This window comes from Piliocolobus tephrosceles, chromosome 4 (genome assembly GCF_002776525.5).
Source record: "Piliocolobus tephrosceles isolate RC106 chromosome 4, ASM277652v3, whole genome shotgun sequence".
Classification (NCBI taxonomy): domain Eukaryota; kingdom Metazoa; phylum Chordata; class Mammalia; order Primates; family Cercopithecidae; genus Piliocolobus; species Piliocolobus tephrosceles.
In genome coordinates, this window is record NC_045437.1 from 91,595,831 (window position 1) to 91,623,690 (window position 27,860).

A 27,860-nucleotide genomic window follows, 5' to 3' on the forward strand; every position below is an offset into this window, starting at 1 on the left:
GTAAGAATGGGGAGCAGAGGCCTGCTTGATCTTAGCTTTCTGCTTTATTCTCTCTGCCAATATATGGTTTAACTGGTCTTTTGCTCTTTATTTGACATTTTATATTTATAAGTTTAGTGAGCAGTTGGGGAAGTAAGACTAATAAAAGAAAATTAGTGCACTGAAATTTGTTTCTACACAGTTGAAATAAATTTTAAAATTAGCAGTAAAGATTGAATGAGCAAAGGGGTTTAAATTAAAAGGAGGCTAGACTTTTAAAAAATACCATCTAATGTATGCTGGCACGCCTTGCTGAAAAACAAGCTTTCCTTATTTCTTACTTTTCCTTTCAGAGACTTGAACCTTGCTAAATGTTCCTCATCATTAAAAAAATTGAAAAAGAAGTCAGAAGGAGAATTGTCCTGTTCCAAGGAGAATTGCCCCTCTGTAGTTAAAAAGATGAATTTTCACAAGACTAATCTAAAAGGTATTCCAAGTATCTAAATTAATTTATGCTAAGAACTTTTCGTGGTTATAGTCAGTACTTGCAGGTTTCACACATTTGCCCTGATGAATACTTGAACTTAAATATTGGACTAGGTCCAGGAAGTACCTTCTTGGATAACGTATTATTTTCTTCAGCTGTCCTTTATGCAAAGAAAGTGATTGTTTAATACCCAGTGTAATAGAGTATTCCTTCCTTTTTTCCCTCTCCCTGCCGTTACAGATATGAAACACAGTGTAGCATTCATTGAGCTCATTCCAGACTTGCCCGCCTTACTTTTCTATTCCATCTCAACCTGTGCTGCTTAGGATCAGTGTCTTCTGATTTGAAAGTATAATTCAGTCTTCATCTCTTTCAGTCCTAGACATTTTGTGAACAAAGAATGAAGAGTAGGCTATGTTACATAGCTGTGTTAAGCATATGGGCTCTTTTTTCTTCCAGGCATTGAGCCCAGACTATGAAATGTGTTTGGCTTTTGGTTCTAACTATACTGGAACCTAAGTACCTAAAGGATGAAATAACAAGAATAGCGTAATAATTCACTTTGGCACGTCTTTTACTTAGACACCTCTTAACTTGCAAATGAATCTTCCGGAAGTCTTTACCTGGCCAAAGTAAATTGCTGAGTCTTTTTTGTTGTTGTTGTTATTTATGAGTTATATCTTGTTTTTAATACAAATATTAACATTATGACACCCATGGAAATAGTGACAGTGAAGTGCTTATATTTCAACATGATATAAGTTCATAATTGCATATTATAGATTCAGAATAACTGTCCATTTGGCTTGGAATATGAAAATTGTATTAGATGAGAACTCAGATATTAATTTCACAAATCAGTGTTCTTTTTCTTTGTTTTATTGTTTCAAAAAGTAAAATGAATATGAATGATTTTAGGCAGAACAGCAGAAGGAACTGGGAGAGAGGAAGAGAATTGAGATATAGTAGAGAAAAACTTCAAAAGCTTTTTATGCATGTAAAAAATGTTTTTGTAGAAATTACAGAGATAATCTGTAAAACTGAACACTGTAAAAATGTGCTTAGTATTTTATAGCAATAACAAATTTGATTCAGTATTTCATTTTGTTTCCTGAGCAGTCATTTATAGTAATTTTTTTAAAATTCCCCTTAAATAATCACTTATATCTTATTAACCTTGGTTATAACAGTGATGGATATAGACAATATTAGCCAGAAGGCATTAATTGCATCTCTCCTAGAAAAAACCTTGTCTTTCTATTTGTTATTCTTGTTCAGCTTTAAATGGTACTAGGGATTTTTTTTTACGTCCGTGTGTGTGTGTGTGTGTGTGTGGTGTGTTTATATTAAGATTCCTCCATTTCTCCCTCTCTGTGCTGTTGTAGCCAAGCCAGACAGCCTATTGAGAAGCAGCAAACCATCTGTTAATGGATTTGAAGTTCTGAATTATACTTGAGTGTGTAGAGGCACTCATGCTTAGCCAGAAACATTCATTTGAATTAAGCTATAAATGCTGTATAAAAAAGAGCCATACATTTAACGTAGGTTCATGAATAAATTTAAGAGAGGGCAATTGCACTCTAAACTTTTATTGCTGCAAAACCCAGTATTTTCGGTGTTCTCTGATCATTTGGGGGTTTTATAGCAGGATTGAAGCTTTAAACCTTGAACTAGGGGAGACAATGCCTGTGTTAAACCTTTTGCGGTAGAATTTCTTTGCTGAATTGCTGATAGAACAGAAGCAGTATGGATTGGTGGGGGTCCTTCCCCTTCCCCCCCCCTTTTTAATGCAGGAGATGTTTAAACCAGTCAAAAGGAAAACTCAATAAATAATTTTCTGGCATGGGGCCAGATCTCCTAGTTCATGCCCTTTGATTATTTTCTTTAGTTGATATCTTGTCTTCTCTGGAATAATCTATTAATTTTTTATGGCAGGAGAAACAGCCCTGCATAGAGCTTGCATAAATAACCAAGTGGAGAAATTGATTCTTCTTCTCTCTTTGCCAGGAATAGACATCAATGTTAAAGGTAAGTTTTAAATCTTTGTGATCTAGTCCAATGTCTTAATATTTGTGATATTAAACAGTTTTATATCACATTAAGAAAAATTATTTAAGTAAATTTACCTAAGATATCTTAAAAGTATAAGAAAAATTTCTTAGCAAAGCCAAGAAATTTCATATATTGATTTATAACTAATAGTATAAAAACATTTTTTGTGTTCATATTTTGATAATACCCAATATTAATATTTTAAAATTGTTTTTATTTTAAATTTTTAGGTAGAAATATGATTACACCCTAGACATTTTTATCACAGCATTCTTTTTGTATATGAAGCACCTAGAAAGTCACACTGATGAGAAAAGTAGAACATCAGTACTTTCCTACAAAAGTCCTACTTCTGCCGTTTTAAAACTTGCCTTGATTTCTAATTTAGACAATGCTGGCTGGACGCCTTTGCATGAAGCCTGTAACTATGGCAACACAGTGTGTGTCCAGGAAATTTTGCAACGTTGTCCAGAGGTAGATCTGCTCACTCAAGTGGACGGGGTGACTCCTTTGCATGATGCACTGTCAAACGGACATGTAGAAATTGGCAAGCTGCTACTACAGCATGGGGGTGAGTGTGTTTATGCTAAATGGGTTTTGATAAATTATCCAGTTTTTTGATGAATCCTGCAGAGGTAGATAACATGTTTAAAATCTGTAAGGAAAGATGCCTTTATTTCATATGAATGAAAAAGTAAGGATAAAAAGTCTCCTAAAATGTAAGCACCCTTTATTAGTAGAGATAAAAGCCTTTTCATAATATGTATTTGTTTATGTATGTATGTATTAAGCCTATTTAGGTTCGTGTATGAGAGTTTATTTTTGAATTGAGTTTGCTGGTTTTAAATATTTGTCCTTTTCCTTCAGGTGCGTAATGTCTTTGTGAGCCAGTCATTTCTGAAAGCTTATTGATAAAGAAATACAAATGTTCAATTGTGATTGCCTGGATTTTTTCATTTCCTGTATATAACTACAAACTTAATCTTATTTTTAATGAGTCATTTCTGTACAGACTGTAAAAAATGATATCCTAGAATATTTTTCATCATTCACATTTTGCAGCCAATTAAGTTAAAGCAGAAGGATTTTCAAATGGTGATAACTGTTATGCAGGGGTTTTGTGAAGGAGGGTAGCTTGAACTGAATATTCATCTGTGTTTTTCCTGCTGATTTTTGATCTTTGCTTTCAGCAAGGCCCCACATTATTTCGGTGTCATTCTTCTTATATCTAAACTGAATAATGTAAATTTTACAACAAAATGTTCAAAACGGATTGGTGTTTTTAGAGAAAAAAGAAAACTGATGACCAGCTTAGAATATGGAAACAAAGATTTGTAGAAATTACTTGTCGCTTTTATTTGTATTAATTTTACATTTAAATTTAACATTATCTTATCCTGTAATTAAAATATTTGTGCATAAAGACAAAAAACATATTTTCTTAAGATGTCTTTTTAGTATATATGCATCTAAGGAAGGCTGTATAGCGTGTTAGTTTAAGACATTTGGTTATATATAGTCTTCTCCTGCCCCCTAAAGGCCTTAGTGTGTCTCTTTTACTGATATCATTTCATAGTCAATATATTTTTCAGTTCTTCTACCTTTTTTTTTTTTTTAGTATTCTGTGTTTACTAAACCGTAAGTTCACCTCCTCGGTGTTTTATTTTTCTACTCAGCCATGTGTCTGGCATTCAGGCCAATATTTGTTAGGAGCCATTATTGTATTAGGTCCAGCTCTTTAGTAGAGTATGGCATTATACCAACCAACGTGAATTTTTCTAGGGCCCTTAGTGGAGAATAGTAAAGAGATGAGTTTCTCATCCTAGAAGAGGAAATCTAATTGTGTTTGTTTTTATCAAGGTCCTTTGGCAATCGTACAGACTTGTTTCTGCCTTAGTCATATTCTGGGTTTGGACCTGTCAAGTGGTTTGACACTTATATTGAAGTAACTGCATTATCTATTCATTGTGAGTCACTCAGCCTCGAGAGCAATAATTTCAAGAATTTATTTATGTCTCTAAAACCTTTGTTTACTTTTGGTGTCCTGTGTCCGTAATTTTGTCTCTTCTTCTTCTTTTTTTTTTTTTTTTTAAACAGAAGTAACTTGAAACAATTTTTTTGAGACGTTGGCACAGTGAAAAGGAGCCTAATTTTGTTTTAGAATTATCTTCTTTCCATAAGTTATACATTAATCATATTATCAATGGTTGATCTTTTATATTAAGTACATTTTATATCTACGCTATTATATATGTCTGATCAGAATCATCATTAAGAATTTTAGCAGTTATAATCAGTTCTCTCTTTCTGACAATATGATCTATGTTATAATGGTAGGACCTTGTGATTATGTCTGCTAGTACTAAAAACTTTTATATCCCCTGTAACGTTTTTATGGCCAAGTGCATAAATAATTATAAGACTTGACTGATGAAGGCACAAAGTACTCCTATGCTTTGCTATGTAACTAAATACTGAGTTATGTTTTGCCTCCTCCACATCATCCTTTAGTACCTAGGGGATAAACTCTTATCTTTAGTACTTTCTGAGTAGGTAGTTAAATGAGTTTACCTTGTATAGATGGATGAGATCTGAGTTTGATCTAGAATTAATTAATATGTAATTTGTGTGAATCATTTACCTGTACTAAACATTGAACACAAGCAAGGGTAATATGAAAACTGTGTTCTCTATCTGTGCAAGATTTTGCAGTCTTTGCACTGCTAGAATTGTTTATTAGCAATGAAAGGAGCACTACTTTTTCCTCTTGGTGATATTTTGAGATACCCCTGAGACTCTTATACAGAATATATAAGATGAATACATTTTTAAAATTTCTTCTGGGAACACTGAAATTCTTAAGATGATAATTGATAAAGTTTTATAAAAGTTTGTTTTTAAAATATATTTGTAGTTGTATTTATTATTTTTTTAACTAAGGCACGCATGTTTGGGGAAACCTTATTAGGTAATTGACTAGAATTTTTTTAATGTACCTTTATTAGTCTATATATATAGCCATTTAATTGTGTCAACCTGAATTAATACAAAATATGATTGTAAAGAAAGCCCTGGATGCTTTGGGAGAAAAGAGAAAACAGCTGTTAAGCTGCCAAAATAGAAGTGTTTTACATGTAACATTTTGCATTTTGTTTTCACAGGCCCAGTGCTTTTACAACAGAGGAATGCTAAGGGAGAATTGCCCTTGGACTATGTGGTTTCACCTCAAATCAAAGAAGAACTGTTTGCTATTACAAAAGTAGAAGATACAGTGGAGAACTTTCATGCACAAGCAGAGAAACATTTTCATTACCAGCAACTTGAATTTGGCTCATTTTTACTTAGTAGGATGTTGCTAAATTTTTGTTCAATTTTTGATTTATCTTCAGAGTTCATTTTAGCTTCCAAAGGGTTAACTCATCTAAATGAACTGCTTATGGCTTGTAAAAGTCATAAAGAAACCACCAGTGTTCATACTGACTGGTTATTGGATCTTTATGCTAGAAATATAAAGACGTTGCGGAAACTCCCACATATTCTTAAGGAACTGCCTGAGAATTTAAAAGTGTGTCCTGGAGTACACACTGAGGCCTTGATGGTAACATTGGAAATGATGTGTCGGTCAGTCACAGAGTTTTCATGATGATGCTAGAAAGGATGGATTGACTTTCTAAATCTGTTCAGTTTGCATTGGCACTTACTGTGGACTTCATAGCTTACTGACAGATAGTAATTTGATTTATTTATTGACAGACTTTGCAGCCTTGCTAAATTTTAAAAGCATTTTTTAAAAAACTTCTGCAAAACTCTAGTATGGGCTTCTGACTTTTTCCATGGTATAGAATTTGACTCAAAAGTAAAAATAATTTTGTTTTAGTATATCCTACTTTCATTAATCTTTAATTTTTCTGTTCTGAAAGTGATATATTGTACGTGTAAAATTAATTTAAATATTTTTTCAAATCAAAATGTAATGTCCTGTATTCTAGATGTTGTAGGTCTTAGAATCATGGCAAGGATATTCATACAAATGTGTACCTATAAACTTGTAGCTCCTGACTCTTATGGATGGATTTTGAGGAAAAAACAAGACTAAACAAAAAACATGTAGCTCCCTATTTTTTTCTCTCTAGGTTGTTGGACTGAAATATGCGTTTTAGCTTTGCGTGTTTCTAAAATAAACATTTCTAAAATTTACAGTAATAATTAATATTCTTTTGGTTTTTAAATGCAGCAAATACGCAGAGTCTGACAGTTCAATTCTTTGATCTGTTTTATTTTAGCAATTCATATACAAAATGTATGTCGCTGCCCTATGTAACCAATATTCTGTACCTGAAAATATTCTGCTGCGTAAGTTTATGAGTTTAATATTAAGATTATGAGTGGCATCTAAGTAATAGATTTGAGATTATTTAAGATCTTAATATATAATGTGAATTTACTGATGTTAATTTGCAGTTTTTCCTAATAGCAGTTTGTAGTAAAACTAAAAGAAAGGGTATAGATAATAACCACTTTTGAAATTGGAGTTTCTTCACTACTGGGAGTAAGTTACATTATGGTACAGGTGGAAAATAAACACTTCCATTTAGCTTTTATGTAACTCAAGTGATGACTTTACAGCAGTTAATCTGCTAAAGCAGCACACTTCAGTTTTATTTTGCAAATAGATATTTTAACAAGATACAAATGCTCAGTATCATATTACTGGGTTTGTAATCTGAATTGAAAACTGCTACATCAGTATGAAAAAATATTTTAAATAAGTAATTTTTCATACATACTCAAGAAATACTAGTTTCTATGTAGCCTTCAAATTTGGCATCATGCAAATCTCTTTATTATTCATCTGCCAAAGTATCAGAGAAAAAATTATATAGTGAAGACTAAGAAAAGTTTAAATACTTTTAGAGAGTAAAGTGCTTCTCCAGTTGGTGAATAAGAATGTTTTTTATTCCAAGGAATTCCTCTTTATAATGGTGTCTGGGATAGTGTTTGCTTGGTAAACTAATATAAACTTGTAAACATAGGCTTTGACATCATACACATTTTCAAATCCTTGTCTAGTTCCTTAATAACTAAATTGCAAGGCAAATTCTTTTCTGAGCTTGGTTTTCCTACATGTTAAATAGAAATCACACCAGGTAGCTTTGTCATGATAGAAGCCTATCACATCATATGACACTTAATAAATATCGTTTCCTTTCTAGTTCTTACCTCCTCTTTTGATTATAATGAGTTATTTAGACAAAAGACAAGATAGTAATTGTTTAAGTTGGTAGTAATTCTAAGGTAATTAAGTAATCAACATCATGAGTTAGGGTTTTATACTGTTAAGACAAAGTGGTTTTCCAAATTAGATGTTCATAAGATGTATTTGTTTAGCTGCAATTAGCATTAATATTTCGTAATTGACTGTTCTGTCTGCCAACTTCTACAAGCAGTGATGACACGAAGTGTGAAACAGATGTCATTGAGGTCTCTGCCTTTAGGAAGTTTTACACTTCTTCGAAAGTCCAACATGGCAAACACAGGTTACTGTGTTCTGTGCCCTGGCTAACAATACCAGTATATGAGTATGAATTTAAATTTTCAATAAAAGCCTTTATTTCCAAAATTAGTTTTTATACTTTATTTTAGAAAACATAATAATAATTGCCCAAATCTATCTTGGAGGTATAGGAAGAAGAAATTCTCAATAAGTATAATTCATTGTCTTAGTCCTAGATTTTCAATTGCAGACTTTTCAAAGTTGCATATGAACACAAGGTTGAGAAATGCTATTCTTCATTGTATTTTGCCAGATGTGATATCATAGTTCTATGGAATCATATTTTTAAAAATTTCTATAAGAGACCTTATTATAGTGTAAATAAAATTGGAGAGGAGATTTCTGAGCAGTTAAGATTCCGCTTTTCCCCATGCAGTGTTTACTGGCAGTTTCTTAAATTTCTTTGAAGTTAGAGTTTTCTAGGTTGTTAATTTTTAATTTCACTTTGCAGATTAAAATCGTCCAAGTATATACATATTCTGTCATTTTCCTCATTCCAAGATGACTGGAAAAACATTTATCCTCATAAAAGTCAAATGTGAAATTAATTCTTTTGAATTCAGCATTTCTTGAACACCTACTCTGAACCAGGTGGTGTGCTTGACAAGGGCTAACTACCAAAAAAGAGTTAGCCCACAGTCTAGGAAGGTAAATAAGGCTTAAGTATTGTGAATTTTATTTTCTTCTACATCTGGTAAAAAATTAATTTCAGTTTTGTAGGTTTCTGAAATTTTCAGTAATAATTGGTGTTCTGTTTTAGTTTATAAATGTGAATATTCAAGTGTCCACTACTTTAATCCTTTGATGAGTATTATTTTAGCAATTTTATTTCAGCATGGATAGGATGTAGGGTGTGCTTTTGCAGTCTTAGTATTTTTAAGCAAGTACAAATGCATTAACACTAAGATACTGTATATAACCTCCAGAAAATATCTGCCATTTTTGTTTATGCTGTTATAGAAAGTTAAATTAAATGAATACCTTCACATGAAATAGAAAATTGGTGGAATGTGCAATCCTTATGCCTTTATACACCTTTCCAGTTAAGCGGTGAACTTGATGAGAGCCTGTCACTGTTGCTCCTTAATCAGTAGGAAAGGGTCATCTTTGAGTGACATGAGGCACTCTCTCCCTGAGGCATTTATCAGGTAGCTTTCACGCCAATTGCACCTCCTGCTGACGTGGAGCTTGCAAAACTAGGAATGATAATTGTTTTTATAACAAATGTGGACTGAGTTAGAAAGGTCAGTGATAGCATTATTGGAATTAGGCTCTGCCTGGTGTTGTCAAAACAGGAAACATAGAATAGTTAGCTGTTCCTTGTAAATCAAATTATGTTATCGGAAAATTCACCTTGTAGGTAAAAATGAACTGTAGTTGGAGAATATACTTCGGTAGTTATTTGCTGTGGTATATATTTTGAAATTATAGGCTATAAATTAATTAGATACGGTTGAAGTGTTGTTTTACTTGGTTCTGAGCATACATTTTCAAGGTAATGCAAATCCTAATCAAAGACCTTTTCAAAAGAAGTAAAACATTTTTAACATCATTGATTATTAGATGTTTAAAAAGAGTTTGTCTTCTTAAATACTAATCTTACAGAACATCTCAAATATGTGCAAGCTGTTCCTAATACTTTTTATATTTGAATTTGTTAGTGTCTTTTTTTAGTGTAAGTGTATGGTTTTGATTATAAATACACTTAAACTATGTTTTTTAAAAAGCTTGAAATACAATCCTTAGTACTAGATACAAGTGACTTTTTGTTTTAGAATGTTATCCTTTTTGTTTTTCAAGAGACATATTGATAATCCCTCCCACCCCCTTTTTAAAACAGAAGTGTAATGAACTCTGTTCTGGGTTTTTAAACTACTTGCGGAATTAAAGATCAACAATGTTATATCAGCAAAGTGACTATGTATTAAACAGTATTCCTAACAAAATATGTAGTATTGTTATATATGTAATATATAATATCATATTGCCTTTAACAAATATAGATCCCAAAAGCCCTTATTCAGGTATTTATAAATAGTTATTCCCAATTAGAATTAAAACATATGCTTCCAAATTAGTGATTTTTATATCATGGCCCCAAATCTTTTTAGATGTAGAACCCAGATTTTGGAACTCTAATCCTCTTCCTTGCCAAAGTATCTGAGTTGGATCAAGCGATTATGGATGTTAAACATTAATAGAGAATGGCTTACTAGTTTGGGACATACAATTTCATTCTACCTAAGAGTGGAAGTTTAAACAAAAAAACAAAACAAAACAAAAGGTTTAGCACTTCCAGAAAGTAAGTTGCTCTGAACTGAAAATCTGGAATCCAGGTTTGAATTTATACCTATCATACTGTCATTTATCTTGATAGTAGATGAACTAAAATTACCACTGCTCTATTCTGTCTCAAAGTGAAATAAATAGTAATACTGAAAAATCATTAATCTTAAAGTGTTGACAGATGAAAATAACTTAGTTTGTTGTCAGTGACTTCTCAACCTAAAGGTTAGGTCAGCAATGTTTATGTCATGACTCTTAGTAAATTTTTCTAATGACCAGAATAGTTTGATTTATGATAGTGTTTTTGTGTTTGTTTAAAGGAATATATATCTTTGCTACCTGGCTTCATCCTAAAGATGCATTTTTCTACTTTGCATTCTTTCCTTTTTACATTAGAGATAAAATTACAGAGCAATAAGTAAAATCTGGTAAAATTAAAATATGTTTTTTCCATGAAATTTTCCATGAAAACTTAAAAGCAGAATTGTAAAGGTGAAAACTGGTCAAGGGGATGAGGGAAAAAATGGTTGAGTCTTGTACTTAAAGGAATCCAAAGGGTAAAGATTTCTAGGTACTGTTTATTATATTAGTGGAAGTTAGTGAAGGTATAAAATCAGACAAAAAGTATGTAGACTAATCTCGGAAATAAACTGGGTCTTTGAAAATTTTGAATAATGTTTGATAAACTAAACCAAAGGTCCAGATAATTGTTTTATAGAAGGTTCTTTTGGTTGAAATTCAATTTAATAAAAAATAAAGAATAATAAAATTCCAGTTCTAATGGTATCAGAAACAAGCTAGATTTTTTTCCACCATTTTTTAAAAAACAATTGACACATAATAATTGTATATGTTTATTAGGGTACAGTGTGATGCTTCAATACATGTGTACATTGTATAATGATAAAATCATGATAGTTAACATGTCCTTTATCTTAAATCTTTACGATTTCTTTGTGGTGATAACATTCAAGGCCCACTTTTGAAATTATCTTCAAATATAATACATTGTTATTATCTGTAGTCGCCCCACTATGTAATAGAACATCAGCACTTACTCTTCTTAGTTCATCTAACTAACTTTGTATCCCTTGAGACCATCCTCTCCCCATCTTTGCCTCCCCACCGTTTCCCTTCCCAGCCTCTGGTAACCACCATTCTACTGTCTACTGCTATGAGATCAACTCTTCTAGATTCCACATATAAGTGAGATCACGTGGTATTTGTCTTCCTGTGAGAAAAAGGCTGTTTTGAATAGTAATACTCAGTTCTTTCTCACAGGCAAATCTTGGCATCTCATTTCTTATTTTCCTGTCATTTCAGTTCTTTTACACTCCCCAAAATACTGTTAAGTTCATACTTACCCATGTTACTAGAGGAAATGGACTCAGAGTTGAAAGCTACTTATTAAAAATGGTTGGACCTTCTACCTAAATACCATTTTTTACTAATACTAATATTTTTTAAATTGAAGCTAAATGTTATTAAAAATGATTTTCTCAGCCAGACTATGGTAGCATATGCCTATAGTCCCAGCTGCTTGAGAGGCTGAGGCAGGATGATCACTTGAGCCCAGGAGTTCAAGGCCAACCTGAGCAACACAGCAAGACTCTCTTTTAAAAAAAAAGTAATGTAAATATATTATGTAAATTACATAAGGAAAAAGATTGTAAGTAAAAAAATTGCTTATAGTGATTGTCTTTATATGGAAAAGTTTTGGATATTTCCTTTTTACTTCTCCAGATTTCTTTGTAATGATTTATATTTGTTTATAATACCAGTAACCAATTTATTTTGAAAGTAATGCTCCTGAATTAAGTAAGAACCAATCCTTGAAATTTTTCTAAAGTTGCCTTATTTAAACTGGCACTTACAGGATTTTTAAAAGGTAAACTACAGTTTTAATATACTATTTAAAGTTGGATATAATTAAAAGTATAATTAGTATTATCTAACACAGATCTCAAAAAATACACTATGTATGTGCTCCTTTTTTGAAAGTGAATCTGACTTACCACTTTACTGATACACTTCTCTAGTCTTTGCTTTAAGACACTTCAAAATGGAGCCCCAAGTATGTTGAAGTGGGAACTGGGTGGACTTTACCCTTTTGTAGTACTCTTAAATTGGTAAAGATTAAACTTGCTCATGTGGATACCATGTAGAGTCATAACATGTAACATATCTTTACTTTCTGATTTTAGTATTTATGGGACCTGAAGAATTACTTGTTCTCTGGTGAGACTTTTCAGATTCGACACAAAAGCAGGGAGAAACTGGTAAGATTAAATGATAGCTACATTTATTCAAAGATTGTACCTTAAATGGCTTTGAAAGGATACTACTGTATTAGGAATATTTTCTTCTATCATCAATCCGAAAAAATATCCACTTCATAACTTATTTGCAACATTAATGCAGATACAAACAACCCTCTGTTGAGAGAATTCTGAGAGTATCTTACCACAGCTCTCCAGAGCATACTGTTTTGCACCTCTTCTGTGAAGGCCAGCAGAATAGCTTCTTATAAGGTACTCTTTTAAGTAGTACAACTCAGAACAATCTTTTTACCGTTGTTCTGTATAAATATCCTGGATACCTACATGGTAACTATAGTACCACCTGATAGTATCCATCTGTTTTTTGGAGGAAGATTTCTTACCTACCGGTCAGGGCTATTGTCACAGTCATGGGAGGGAAATCAAGTAAATATGCATTAAATGTACTATGTATCAAGTATGTAGCATCACAGTGTGCAAGATTGGATGGTGAATACTTGGTACCCCAACCCATAAGTCAGAGTATTTTGCTCTTGCTTAAATTACCAAGTGCTGTATGTTTTGATTTTTAAAAAATGTTTTTCTCTTCTGAAAATGAATGTTTTTAAAAGTGATGTCAAGCAATTTCACACAAATAATGAACATCACAATAATCAGTTTAAGAACTCCTTTGTCAGATACATATAGTGTTTTCTGGATGGCTTCTCATGTGCTTCAAAGACCTTCTTACTCTTTGCTATGTTCTCTGTTAATGGAAACTGAAGTTTGTAAGAGTTTTAGGCCAAACGTAAGAGGTAGGTGTACCATTGTTTTTTTTTGCTCAGAAATTGTTAGCTACTTCCTCTGTTGTACAACAAAGATGACAAAATTACATACTCCACCTTGTATAATAGCAAATAGACACTTCTGTCTTTGTAAAATTTTTCTAAGAACTTATTAGTTCTTGACACCGATAAATTGTTTTCCATGGTTGCAGTGTTACAAGGTACACAGAGATTTTGACTTTTCATAATTACTACTCTAGAAAAGAATGTTTTGTGGGGCATATCGTTATAAGGTTTCAGTTCTCTGATAGCTTTATTAAAAAGGGTTCTTTGAGCTTGGGACAAATATTGTCATTTGCTTCCCCTCCTCTCTCTCCTGTGGTCCAGCTGTCTCTGTAACAATGCTCGACTATTCTCAGGTGTCTCCAATAATGCAAAAGATGAGTATGAGTAGTGAGGGCCAAGTGTGCTTTTTCTATGAATTTAGCATTTCCTCCAAACCTGTCACCATTAGAACTCTGGCAAAATAAAATCCCTCAAATGGACTTGAGCCATTTTGAGCTTGTCTTCGACTAGAAAGTGAAACTGAACCCATATTATCATCTTTCTTCACTAGTGGGAGCAACAGTTCCACTCAGCCAGGCCTCAGGATCTCCTTAAATGTATTCCTCCAGAGAAAATAAGGTAGTTTTCAGGTTCACTCATTGGCTCAGGTTGGCCACTCCTTTTTTCTTTGGAAGGAATATTGAAGAATCTGTAGTATGGGATAATTGCACTGCAATTGTAATTTTGCTACATACTGAAAAAACTTAGGCACGGCTACTTACCTAAACCATTTCCACTTTCCTTGAAAGAAATCTTTCCACCTAATATAGTAACACTTAATTGACTAGAGCAGAACAGCAGTGTATTTTACTTTTTTAAAAATGGAGTAATAATTTTTCAGTGACATTTGGAGGTATGGATAATCATATAAATTTAAAAACCTGTCTTTACAAAATTACTGCTTGTGCATGTAATAGAACACTTTGGTTTGGTTTTTGGTTTTTTTGTTTTGTTTTGTTTTGTTTTGTTTTGTTTAAGCTTAGAATGTCAGGGAAGAGCCCAATAAATTGAAACTCATTTGAGATCATTTATAATATTTGATTTTTTATTTTTTGATTCTTAACCCAGATCCCTCCTTTGAAAAGCACAGAATCATTAAGTTCCAGCAAACCTTTCATGGTGCTCTTAGTTTCTACATTATGTGATTGCTTTGGACATTTGATAGTTTTTATTTGCATACTATTCTTTTTTAATGAGATTTTTCAATAGTATTTCTCAAACTTTAGCCATTCAGCTGAAATAAATCTGATGTGACTGCCTCTATACAAATTGCCACTATATGAAAGAAACAGGTGCCAGAGGGTAACATTTTCACCAAAAAAAAAAAGAAAATGTTTTGTTTTCTTTCAGTTACACCAATCATCCCAGGAAAAAGAATTATAATGGAAAGGAATGACACTATTTTAAGAAAGAATTTACTACATTATTTTCTATCTGGTTTAAATTCATACTTGACTGAGCAATTAGAAAAGGCCGATTCTAGATACCCTAATCAAACCAATGAATAGACATCTGTACACACACTCACACGTGTGTGTGAAATCACGCTATTCATTTAAAGCCCCAGGATTTAAGCGAGTATTAATTTAATAATACCTGAGATGTTTTTCAAGAAGTATAATGGTAGCTGTTTTGTATTTCTGGAGCAAAAAGGTATAACTGCCTTATACCTTTTTGTTTGTTCTTAATGCTAAGTCAACATTATAAAACACTTAGGCCCATTTAACAAGTTTATTCACTGAAATTACTGCCTTTGAATAATATTAATACAAATGTTGACTACTTTCAGCATAGGAAACCTTAGATATGAGATGAAAGTGGAAAAAAATCTCCTGTGGTCCCTAGATAAGAGTTTACTTCTGAGTTTTTCTTCACTTGTAAATGCAGCATAAAAATTTTATAAAAGATAATTTTTAGAAATGTATCAATTAAATTTGGCTCTCACTGTACTTCAACTCCAGATTTGATTTTAATATACAATCATTGCTTTGACCATTGCATATAACAGGGTCATACAGTTGGTATTCAATAAATATATCACAGAGTCCTTTAAAGAATCTCCCAACTCAGATTATCCTAGTGCATATAGAATGTTCAAAAATTGGAATTCCTACAGAACCTGTCAATCAGTTTGAGTCTGGAACAGTACCAGAATGAATGAGAAGTACTATTATGTTATTTTTGATAAGTGGAGAAAAAATTAAAAAGCACAAATATGCATTTATGAATTATCACAACTAATGGCAGTAATAGTTTAGAATGTGAATAATGACTCAGTGAATTTACTAAAAGATACTAAAGGAATATAATAGTTCACAATATCTACAATGTTAGCAGTCCAAGTAGATGTTAGAGTGACATTCAGTCTCGTCAGATAACTTGAAATATTTACATCACAAATCTCTCAAAATGAAGGCAAGTCAGGCAGCTCTCAAGACAGAATTGTACCTTATGTGAGAAGGGGAAAGAAATAGTTAAGATTTTAACTATACATATTCTGTTTTCAGCCTGTGAATGTAGTAGTTTCTAAAAGCAATGAAGATTTCCCTGAATATCACTTTTGTGCCTCAAGCTAGTTCTTATTCCTCTAATTTCATTGGATGCTCACCCCTTCAGAGGTATTTTTATATGAGAGTCAGGTAAGAGTCAGAGTTTCAGGAAAAAGCCTTGTTTGTTTAAACCAAATCTGTATTTCTCCAAGTGAAATATAATTTCTAAGAATATGCACACAATCCCCCATCAATCTCTGAACCACTGGAAAAAAAAAAAAGAGTGCTGATTATACATGGGAAAGATTATTATCTTTTGTATTTAATGCAGTGAATGTGTAGTCAACATTACCATTGAACTAAACATCTGAAATTTGATACAGTGAAACAAACAAATTAGTCATCTGTTAATGGTTACTATCCACCAGATACATCTGAGGTTGTAGAATATCAGGCTTATAGACATTTGAGTACACATTGTCAGCACAGAACATAAAAGTCTCACATAAGGTATAATTGAACAGTTATCAATAAACTTTGGGTAGTAACACCATGTTCATGGAACATTGTTTTTAGCAACAAACAGTGATGGTATGCAGACTGAAGCATGTCATTTTAAACATGATACATTAAATAAAGCATGTTGAGGTCAAAGCCTTTCTGTAGAAAGGGAATTTAATTGACATTCAAGCATAGTATATAAACAGATCAAAATAGTTCTATTATAAGAAATAGTATTTAACAACTTATCTCTAAAATAAAAATACTTTAAAAATCAGCTTCAATGAGATTACACTTATTGTTAAAGAATCTTCCTTTAGAGTGAAATATACATTCTTTTAAGCTTTTCTATAATTTTTCCAGTATAACCCTTTTACCCCATCCAAGTTTATTATTAATAAAGTAGTGCAAAGCATTGTCTGCTGCAATTTCAACTGAGTGTAATCCCCTACCAAGTCAGGGAAGTAATACATTCTCAACCAACCAAGTTATTTTTTCTCCACAGTTATGCTCCCTCAGTATACCAGGGAGTGAGATACAAAAACTACTTTAAGAGTCTTGGGAATGCAATTTTTAAGTATAGATTCTATGATAATAGTGAAACATTGATAAAGGCAACCACCACCCCCAAGCAGTTTATTTTACAAAACAGGTTTTCATGCATAATCAAGAATGATTTTTTTAATAAATGAATGTAGTGAAGCACTGGCATATCACTTAGCACACTGAATTCTCTACATTAAAATTCACACTAATAACAAAATCATAGTATGAATTAAAGCATTTCAGTAATCTAATGAGAAAGAAAGAGTTTTTTTTTTTTTCTGTGAGAGCACTTGAGTATTAAAATATTTTTAGATGCACAGATACAATCTGACACCAAAAGCGATATGAATGTAGTTTTCTAGTATTTTTGATAACTGTACTTACTGGGTTGCTAATTTGCTAACTATGTATAAATTAAAGTAGTAGTAGGTATAAAAATTCAGATAGGCAATCGTTTATAAACTGGCAGTATTTATGTTGTGTAGTCCTGTAGAGATTTTAAGGTTTTAGATGGAATGATTGAAATTTTATAAAGAAAACTTTCTAACCTTCTGAGTATTGATTCTCTTGAGGGAGTGAATGTACCTTCACTTATTAGCTTAAAATCAGGCTAGTCATACCTAAGTAATTTGCACAGGAGTGAATGTCGGGATCTAAAGCCAGAATATATGTTAAATTGAAATGCATCCATTCCATTATTTAGGCTTTGGTAGTTCCCTCCCTTTTGAAATGTATAAAACATAGAAAACTGTAATGGATTACTTTTCAGATAAAAAAATAGTCACATTAAAAAAAAACTTTAAAATCAAATTGACATTTACAATTGATGTAGACTTAAATCAGAGCACAGGTGAGTAATCTACTTGCAATTAGATAAGAATATATCTTCCAATGTTATCATTCTTATATTTGTTCTTTCAGTGTGTTATATTATTTTCCACAGCTAACAAGGCTTTCACACAGCAGTAGCAAAACCTTTATCAAGTTGAGTCTGTACAATAGAAGTATATTTTCAAAGACATATGCCTTTGTACACTATTTACAAATTCTCTCGATCATGATAAAAAGGCAAAATAAATAAAAATCTGAAAGAAAGGAAATGCTGCTCAGGCTGAGGGCTTTTTCTTTTATCTTCCCAAACAGATGCTGGTCTCCTCAGTGCTGGAAGCTGGCTAGCCAAGATTGTTTTTCTTTCTTTTATATGGGCTATGAGAAGGATCTGGTTTCAGTTCTTGGTATTGCACCTGTTTAAACAGAGTTCAGAGGAAGACTGGTCAGGTGGCCACTTTCTGGCAAAGAAAGGAAAAGCAAAGGAATGGGAGACTGTGCTGGGGGGAAGAAAGTGCTCATTCTAGAAGCTGTATGGGATCTGCAGCTGAGATGCAGAAAGCAGTAGAATGACAGAGCAAGAATAAGGGAAATCCTGTTGGAAACTACATGGAGCCCTGATGTGAACTTTAGTAATGGTCGTCACTGTCTGTAACACATTACATTAAAAGCAAAACCATCTACATCAATTTTAAAGGGCTCGATAATGGTTTTTTACAATTTATCATGTATTTATAATTTATCATGTGTTTAATACAGTCTTAATCTCCATCCAGGCCACTATCATGTCATAGCAAATGAAAAAGGTATCACTGTAACCCAGCTTCAGGATTTTAATTTAAAAACAAACCAACCTTCTTTTATTTTGAAAACAGCTGATGGTTAATGGGCATTAACCTCAAAGAATTACAAAGGATTTTTGAGATAAGCAGTCAGCTTTCTTCTCCTCACTAATCTCCAAAATATACTTCTTTAAAACTTACTTGTAATTCTTGCAAATTCTGGAAATATTTTTTTTCTTAAATGTCCACTGGCATATTTTGCTTTCATCATCTAATATTCCTGTTTCCTCCCCTCAGGTCATACACCCCGTCACAAACTCCAGCTGAACTAACTTGGACAGGAGGATCTTCCCTAACAGCTCTGGTAGGTTCTTTATGCAGCTGCTCTTTCTCCCATTGTCTAAGTTCTTCTTGGATAACACCCCAAGTAGGCTAAACTTCTGACTGGTAAAATCTGCTACACAGGCTTTATTAATTTTACTCAGCTCTTCTAAAGCCTTTGAAATTAGAAGGATATAAAAGCTAAAACCCAGTACCACACTACATTAAAATAGCAATAATAACGAAACCTACATACCACTTGTACATCTGAAGGGACTCTGGAAAGGAAGTCAAGTAGTTCATTGTTATCAATTGCATATGGACTCCGAAGCTTTTTTGTAAATTTATTGATGCCTGAAACAAAGTTGGAGTTAAACAAAGCACATTTCTGTCAAAAGTGTTGTAAGTTGAAGATCTAACTTGTAAGCCAATGACTCAGTGAACCAGTACACCCAATTTTTTCCCTCTCTCCCTTTTTTTCTCCTTCATTTCTTCCTCCTTCCCAGCTCAGCTGCTGCTTTTTCACTTTGTACTTCAGTAGCTTCTTCCAAGCAGGAAAGGCTTTCTATGTGGGAAATAAAGGAGGTGCCCTGGGGGTAATTAGCAATATCTGGCTCTTTTTTCCCCCTGTGTTACAGTCTACTGAGAAGCCTTGCTTGAGTGTTTCATTTATGATGAAACTTGCTTTCCTACTTTTTGGGTTAAGATTGTTAAGGCAAGATGTCTAACTTATTTGGTTTCCCCTTTTCCAAAAGATGCACCTTTTTGGAGGTGTGGGTGTGTGCTGCTGTTATGCCAGCTAAATGTTTGGAAGACACATGATGTTTATTTTTTTCAAACCTGAAATGAAAAGATTTGCCCCCAACTTTGTAAAAAAAATAAACAAACACCTTTACATGAAATCAACAAATTGATAAAAAGTGAGCCATAAACTAGAGCATCCTGCCTCCTCTTCAGGGAGTTCATGCAGAATAAACTTCTGGAATCTTGATTTTGGTCCATCTCCTCATGTAAGACCTATGTCTTAAATTTCTGGCTAATATTTCAGCAATCACCTACCACTAAAGGAATACTGTTCTTGTTTTATTTTGTTTGATGAAACAAGAGGCCCAAACACATTCTGCAAAATTACTTTTAAGACAACTAGTCAGTGAGGGCACTGCAGGTTACACAGCTAGGTGTCTGCCCTGGGCTCCAGTTTCTGCGAACCTGGGGGAACAGGGCATTCACCACCACCTGCTGCAACAGAGATGACTCCACAAGCCAAGGCAAGGTAGATTCGAGTTAATAAACCGCGACACATGACATTCTACCCTATTTTTTTCTGTAAAGCAGCATCTGTTTTAACAGGAAAAAAAAAGATGAACATACAATAGGAAGCAAGAATGTAGTAGAAATTATTGTTCCCTTATATAATGAAAGTGCTGGCTAAATTGAATTTCTTTGAATTATAGAAATTAGGAAAGGAAAAAATAATTACCATTTCCCCTACCTCCCTACCTCTCACCCAGACTGTAAGGGTAATTATAGTGATAATAAGGGGTAAGAGGGCTTCCTCAATATATGGCAAGTTGGGCCAAAAAGACTATTACTGGAAATAGTAATCTTCAAAAGTGGAGGGCTTGGAGTCATCAGACTTGAACTCACTTTATTCCAAATATATTTCTTCAAAAGCTTTGAAAAGAAAAGAATTTTGCTTTCAGTGTAAGCACATGCTTTCCGAAGCTAAGACTCATTTTGGTTCTCTGCATTTTGTATTTGATTTGTTTTAGCAATCTTAGGTGTATGTGTAAGCGGGTGAGGGGTAAGTAGAGAATTCTTCTACCCAGTCTTGTTTATATATTATGAATGTTACAGTAGATCCTAGAGACTGAAAATTGTTTTCCAAACCAAGAATTTTGTCAGGAAAGAAAAAAAAAAAGAAGAATGCTGCAACTGACAGTCTCCTAAATGGAGCCCAGATGCATAAGAATTGTTGGCATGCAGCATAGTTGCATTAAAAATTAGGACTGAAAAAAATCACCTTTAACGTAGGTCTTTATAGAAACATTCTTGTTTAGTACACATAAAAGGATCTTTTTGTTCCTAAGGAACCTGCAAGTACTGAGGACCCTTTTCCCGAATGCTAAAGGTGACCTCTTAAACAGGCAGCCATGTATAGTACCATGTTTACATATACTTCCACAAGATAAAATACAACAGCAAGAAAAGCATATTTTCCTAAATGCACCATATGGATTGAAAGGATTGAAATGCCTCTGTTTGTATATCAATGGTGAAAATAAATCAGAGGGATATCTAGACAAAGCTACACTTTGATATATGAAGAATCTGCACAGCTAACATGTTTATAGTATGATGAAGCCTAGTGTGCCAGATAAGAAAAATGCATTTTGCAGGTAGACCTAAATCTTTATACTGTTGTGATTTTTAACTGACCTGTCTCCTTTCATCATGGAGTAGTTTCATGACCATAAATACAGGGAACTGCTGACAGTATAACTCATCTTTTAAACATAGTTTGTTCCTATCAGCTAAGACAGTTTGGGGGAGTGAGGGAGGCTTTACTTACCCCAGACAAGGACAATGTATCTCAGCGGAATGCAGTACAGGATGACTGTGAACACACAGAGGGCTACAATGGCCAGCCAGCTTAAGAATGGGACGGTCCAGTTGAAAGTGCTAAATGGAAAATGAACACATCAGCAATCTGAGTACTTTCATACTTTTTTCAAATATTAAAATACATAATGATTCTTACTTGGGACCTAGTTAGTCTGCATTTCTCTCTGGAATAGATTCCAATTGTAATAGGTAATCAGAGGACACAGACTAACCATAATCTGCTCAGTTCCATGAGGAACTGGGCCCAGGTAAAGAGTCTTGCTGCCAACTCCTCCAGATTGTTCCAGGTGACTTCAGAGTCTAAAGCCGTTGTGCTACTTGGGTGACTCCCCACATGAAAGAAGATCTTTATTTTTCTACTGCTAAGACTAGTACCCATCCTTGTTTTCTCTGGCTTTTCAGAGGGGAATGCCTCTGGACCCACCATTCTTCCTTCTATCAACTCTCGGTATTCCCCACATTGGGAATAAAATGTTGCCAGCAACTCTTGGTAGATGTAAATCTTACATGGTTGTGTAAAAAAAATCCTCTGAATGTTAAAATTCCTTAAGGAATACTCACTTGTCCTACCTCAGCTATGTTTCAAATAGAACTGGAAATCAGGAAAGAGGAACAGAACAGTTAGCCTTGCGAAACTTCACTTCTTATCATTGCCCTTCTTCCCAGAAATACATATATAATTAATAAAATCAGCATTGCTTACTATTATCTCTCACGTACTTCTTGTAAAGGACAGCATTCTGGCAAAAGTAATTGGTAACATAGACAGCTGGGTCAGAGAAGGCTGCAAGACTCAGTATTGACAAGACACGATAACAAATGGAAATGAGACCAATAGAACAGAAGAAGTTACAAAAAAAAAAAAAAAAGTACTGAGGAGATGGGAAGGAATTTACTGAGACAAAAAGAAAAATGAAGACAAAAGCAAAAACTATGATGTAAAAATGTTTTTAAAAGAGTAGAAAAATCAAGGAAATGGAACATGGGAAGATTATAATCACTTAAGGATTTTTGGTGGAAGCCAGTCTGGTACTTCTTAAGAGTGTGCCAAAATTATAAAGAAAATAGAAACACTGTGTAGATCCTCCAGGGTTGGGCATATAAATATATCACCATTTACAGGCATACCATTGCATTCTTTGAAATTTCTCCTAAGTGTTCATCGACTAAAGGGGAACTAACATATCATGTCGTCTGACCCTTTAGCATGAGAGCCAAGAAGTTAGCAGATCTGTATTCAAAGCCTAGATTCTGTTATGTGGATTTAGCTGAGTCAAAACCCTTTCCCCATTTATACAATGGGGATAGTTTATTCTGTCAAGGAAGACGGGTTGTGGTGGTAACATGCTTATGTGAATCAAGGTGAAATTACTAGAACTAATCAACTCAAGGAATCTCATTTATGGCACTTTTTTCTTATGAGACAGTGAGAAGACCCCTAAGACACTTCAGCAAAACATATTGTTCATGTAGATAAATGTTAGTGTTTTTTAGTTCTTCTAATTTCCTGATATTGTATATTGTACTTACTTGAGGTGACTTTATTTTCAGGGCAATTTTGACCCAATAAAGGATGATTGCTAAAAGATTTTCTTCCATACAATGCCTCAGCATAATACTTAGGAATTAGTTGTTCCTTAGCTTTGTAGCATGTAGCTTGGTTTTTGTCTCTCTCTAGGTCAAAATCATTTCCTGAAATTTTTTTCTACTAAAAGAGCCAATGTTGGGTCAATCTGGTTATCCTATTTTCAGTAATCCTTGGGGTCTGGCTTTTCTATCTTTGTCTTCTTCCTCTTATGGTCAAGAGTGAGCATCTGTAACTCACCAGGTAAAGGATCATGCCTTCCCTTCCTGATGGACACCTGTGCCTCCCTTGCTTCTGCTTGCTTGTGGAGAGAACAGAAGGCTAAGGGATCTGCTTGTTTTCATGTGGCTCAGCTCAGAGTCATCCATCACACAACTCCATGTGTGAGGGCACTGGCTCTTCACTCAGAAAACCTTCCTTCTGGGCAGCCCCACTGAAGAACTCCCTGTGTTCTCCTTAATCCTATTGGAAGGATAAATGGCAAAGAATCCCCACCAGTGTAGCTGTTAGAAAAATAAAATAAAATAAAACTGCCCTTTTCTATTTCTACACTCTGCATTATGGAATCTAAATCTAGAATATGATCTTCCCCCAAAAGGGATGCAATTCAAGAAAGTTCTGGAATGATTATTTAGTAACAAGGTATGGTAATTATAGAGCCCTTTCATTTTGTGCTTAAAGATTGCTTCTGAATCTGCTTTCTGGATGTTTAATTCCATGTGACCTCAGGAGAATTTCTCTTTTTTAGCATCCAAAAGATCATTTTGGGGGAGAGATGGCTCCTCCAAGACTCACTGGCTCCTGTGCCATCTTCCTGTACTTAGCATAGGAAGTTCTGCAAAACCCAGGTTTCCCTAAGGCTGAACCACTGCCAAGATCTGGGGGTCATATCCCTCAGCTAGTCATGTTTTCCAGCCAAGCATCTGTTCTGAGGCCTTCTACCACCTAGAGTTACAAAGGAGCTTCTTCCTCCCAGGCGTTCACTGCCTGATCCATGGTATTTTGGTATAAATCAGATGTTTTTGTCGGGTATCAGCACACTGTGTACCCCAGATAAAAGACAACACTCAATGGGGAAATGCCCCAAATTCAGGGCTTCACACTGTTGCAGTGGATAGCGTGTAGAGGACAGGTAAACATTTTTGGAGATGAGAGGAAGAAGGAGAGAGAAAAGATACGGGAATGGTCTTCAGAAGGCCAAGACTGAATGTTTCCTAAAGGCACATCTGGGAGTGAGAGGGGGGCTGTTCTGGCTAATATAATGTAAGAAAGTAGAAACTCAGCACCTACACATGCGGAAATATATTAAACAAAAAATTATACAAAATAAAATGCATTATCCCTTGCAACATGACAGGCACCAGATGAATGGCTCACACCTTTAGTTTAAATAATTTACTCCTTTCAAATTCTGTGTATGCCCAAGGATTCAGATCTGTAGAAAACTTTTGGTTATGAATAACAAACAATGAATAGATACATTAAACTAAGAAAATAAAGGTTTCTCCAGAATTTGGCACCCCTTCTTGAATAGACCATTAGCAATCATTATGTAGGCCAATTTTTACATAATTTAGAAGTATGAGGGTCTTAGTATATATTTTAGCTGATAATTGTTGTAAATACACTTTTTAAAAAATATAACATTGTTTTAGATGAAACATAAGTATATAAGATTAAGAATATAAGTTTCTTAATTTTGCATTAGAGCTCAGTGAAGCTCTATTTTCTAATTTTAAAAAGTCAAGGAAAAGGGATGCTGTTTTTATAATTTTAAAAATTGTGTGCATTTTCTAAATGAAAGAGCATTAGTTTATTGATAATTATGGATCTCAGCTATTTAAATACAAACTTGAAAAAAATACTTCTGCAGGGTACCATAAATACAATTTTGAAAAAAATTTAGTGTCACTTGATGAAAATATAACTAGACCAATAATAAAATGCAGGTGTATCTTAATTACCTGAAGTCCTCATATAGCTTGGTTTATTTTTTTCCTATCACAATTTCATATTCCGTTTAAGAACAAAGTCTTTCACAGTGAAAAATGTGCTAAAATTTAGGACGGTGTTATTTCTTCAAAGCTACAAGTATGACTTCTTTCCAACCAATATGTTCTAAATTTCAGGAAGGAAATTGACAGAACTTTCATAAAGCCAAAGACTGGCAGAAATAAATAATGATGAAACTGAGCAATAGAGCACCCAGAAGGAGTGTCCCCTGCCAAAAAGAATGTGGCATTTCACCCTTCGAGAAACAAATGGACACCCTGTCCCACAGAAGACCAGGGCTCACATGTCACCGTCACTCACTTCTTTATCCTTTCGCCAAAGGAAGCCACTTCATCTAGGATGTTCTGGACACTGACACAAACCTCCTGGATGGCATAGATTTTATTTATAAATCCTTTTTTTTCACTGTCCTAAAATGCAATAAAAAAGAAATTATGAGTAAAGGTATTCTTCATTGCTTGAATTATTTGTGTTGTCCCTCTTTTGCATTTTTAAACTTAAATCAACTTCATTTTTGTGTATATATAAATGGATAATTGGAACCCATGAAAATATCAGGATTTTAAGGAACATGAGGAGAAAGGGGACCCAGCGTCATGGTTTTGTGCTTACAAAGATGGCTGCAAAGCAAGAGCCTCGGGTTCCTTTGCACTTGCTCTGATGAGCAGAACATACATTTGGGGGAGGAAGGTATAAGAGAGAGGGGAGGTCCCAGAATTACCAAACCCGGATTCTACAGTGCTTCTGGATTAACCGAGACATACTTAGCGGACCCAGTTTCTTGACCCCACCGCCCATAAACCTAACGTTTGTTGTGGCTCTAGATATTTCAGCAGCAGAGAATGCTGGATGCACTTGAGATTTGTGAGCAATGAAAACTGCAAAAAAAAGAAGAAAAGAAAAAAGAAAAAAACCACCAAAACCTGGAATCTACTATGTGGATACTGCTTAGATCATATACAAACTAAGCCTGACCACCTTCTTAAAAATAATAGTCATATATTTTATACAGTAGTATATGCTGTATTAGGTTCTAACTAAACATTTTTTCCCCTTTTTGGTGCTTAGTTCATTTTAAAACACTGAATTTAAGCAAAGCTGGTGTGCTCCAGATAATGGATGGGTGGAGATTGAGCATTAAATTTAAGCACCTAGAGAGTGGTGTGACCTTAGGAGAAATGTGCATATTTTGCAATTTTAGAGCCAAAGGAAGAAACAGTGGTGGCCTTTCACAATTGAAAATTCTGCTTAGTAGCCTGGCATCACAGGCACTTGCCTAGGCTGTTTGGTGGAGACCATCCAACCCTGATTCTATGACTCCATTCCTCCATGCCAGCTTGAATATCTATGGAAATGTAGATCCAATTTCATTACTTTAACTTCTTTTGAACACTTGCACACTATGCCAGAACACTTGAGACCTCATGTGGCAGTCAGTGCTTGCTGAAAGCAGCCAGGAAGCTAGAATAATAATGTCATGTTGCACATTTACATACTGACTTTCATTTCAGAAGAATCTAAAGCACTCTACACTGTGAACACTTGGCCAGGGCTGGCATCCCGCCACCTCAGAAACTGCAGGCAAGTGAATGGCAGATGTGTGTGCCTCCTCCAAGGACAACAGGGTACACTGGGACCAAGGACACAGAGGCCAGTTTTATAACGATCTTTGGTATAGATACCAGTTACTTAGAGTCTTAATTTAATTCACATGGGAGAAATGTGTCTATTATTCATCTTGCTTATGCCAAAATGGATTGTCAATTAGGTAGACAAGACGCATAAAGCTTAAACAGTATTGGGAACAGTTAGCTACTCAGGGTTCCCCTACTGTCTTCAGAAGTCACCATTCACTTGTCATGACAGACGTTGGTCCATCAATTTATCTTTCACACTCTCCAGTAAAAAAAAAAAAAAAAAAAGAAAAAAAAATGTTAGGAAAAAAAAAAGTTTCACCTATACAATTGTGCACGTTAGAGTAAAATGAGTAACCAGTGGCTTTTTCCTGTTCCTTTCAAAACTAGAAAGTTGGTCTGCCCCAACTGTGTGTCCTTTAGTATTCTCAAGCACCAGCTAAGTTCATTTAGTATTCTCAAGCACCAGCTAAGTTATTTATGAGAAGCAAAGTACTCATAAATATTTATCCACATACGGAATAAGTCAAACTGGAGTTGAAGCATGCTGGTTGTACAATGGAAGTCCATTGAGAATGTCTTTCACCTCAAAATTATGTGAAAAAATATTTCACAGAGACAAAATATATGAAATACCTAGGTAAAACCTCAGCAGGAAATGTACAAAATATATAAAGTTTTTTTTTCAGTTGAATATATAGGCATAATGAAATTTCAAGCAAATCCTAATGTTTAGAGTGGAGAAAACGGGGAGAACTTAATAGTGTTTTTAAAGTTTGTTGGACAAGTAAATAGGTAACTAGCTAAGAAATTTTGCAAAAGAGAAATCATGAGAAGGCATTCAGTGTATCCGATATTTAATTAAAATGAGATATGGGCATCAAAAGACTGGTATATGATAAGGTGCCATGTACAAAGGAAGTAAGTATTGTTATTGGGCATTTAACTGGGGAAAGTTATGTTAAATCCTACCTAAAATAGACATTCACATCTGAGATAGCCAAAATCTATCTTAATATCTGCCTCAAAT

The 27,860-nt window shown here is 34.1% G+C and overlaps 2 protein-coding genes across 16 annotated transcripts in view; one reads left to right on the forward strand and one right to left on the reverse strand.

Annotated features, from left to right (window-relative positions):
- The window catches only part of SLF1 (SMC5-SMC6 complex localization factor 1), a 99,782-nt gene extending 72,288 nt beyond the window's left edge, over window positions 1-27,494 (forward strand). For 3 of the 7 annotated variants that reach the window (XM_026454286.2, XM_026454288.2, XM_026454287.2), the window contains 8 exons: window positions 333-466; window positions 2,402-2,494; window positions 2,907-3,089; window positions 5,680-6,139; window positions 6,802-6,871; window positions 12,563-12,637; window positions 18,950-19,016; window positions 25,313-27,493. In XM_026454286.2, coding sequence (XP_026310071.1) covers window positions 333-466; window positions 2,402-2,494; window positions 2,907-3,089; window positions 5,680-6,139; window positions 6,802-6,871; window positions 12,563-12,637; window positions 18,950-18,979 — 1,045 coding nt within the window. In that variant the 3' untranslated portion in view covers window positions 18,980-19,016; window positions 25,313-27,493. Of the gene's footprint in view, window positions 1-332; window positions 467-2,401; window positions 2,495-2,906; window positions 3,090-5,679; window positions 6,722-6,801; window positions 6,872-8,523; window positions 8,721-12,562; window positions 12,638-18,949; window positions 19,017-25,312 lie in introns of those variants that run through there. The other 4 variants (XM_026454289.2, XR_003309436.2, XR_003309435.1 and 1 more) reach the window with 4 other exon arrangements.
- Window positions 16,289-27,860, reverse strand: part of MCTP1 (multiple C2 and transmembrane domain containing 1) — a 594,518-nt gene continuing 582,946 nt past the window's right edge. For all 9 annotated transcript variants that reach the window (XM_023212153.3, XM_023212158.3, XM_023212156.3 and 6 more), the window contains 4 exons: window positions 25,497-25,606; window positions 21,546-21,655; window positions 19,230-19,327; window positions 16,289-18,286 (listed from right to left, as the gene is read on the reverse strand). In XM_023212153.3, coding sequence (XP_023067921.1) covers window positions 18,215-18,286; window positions 19,230-19,327; window positions 21,546-21,655; window positions 25,497-25,606 — 390 coding nt within the window. In that variant the 3' untranslated portion in view covers window positions 16,289-18,214. The remainder of the gene's footprint in view (window positions 18,287-19,229; window positions 19,328-21,545; window positions 21,656-25,496; window positions 25,607-27,860) is intronic.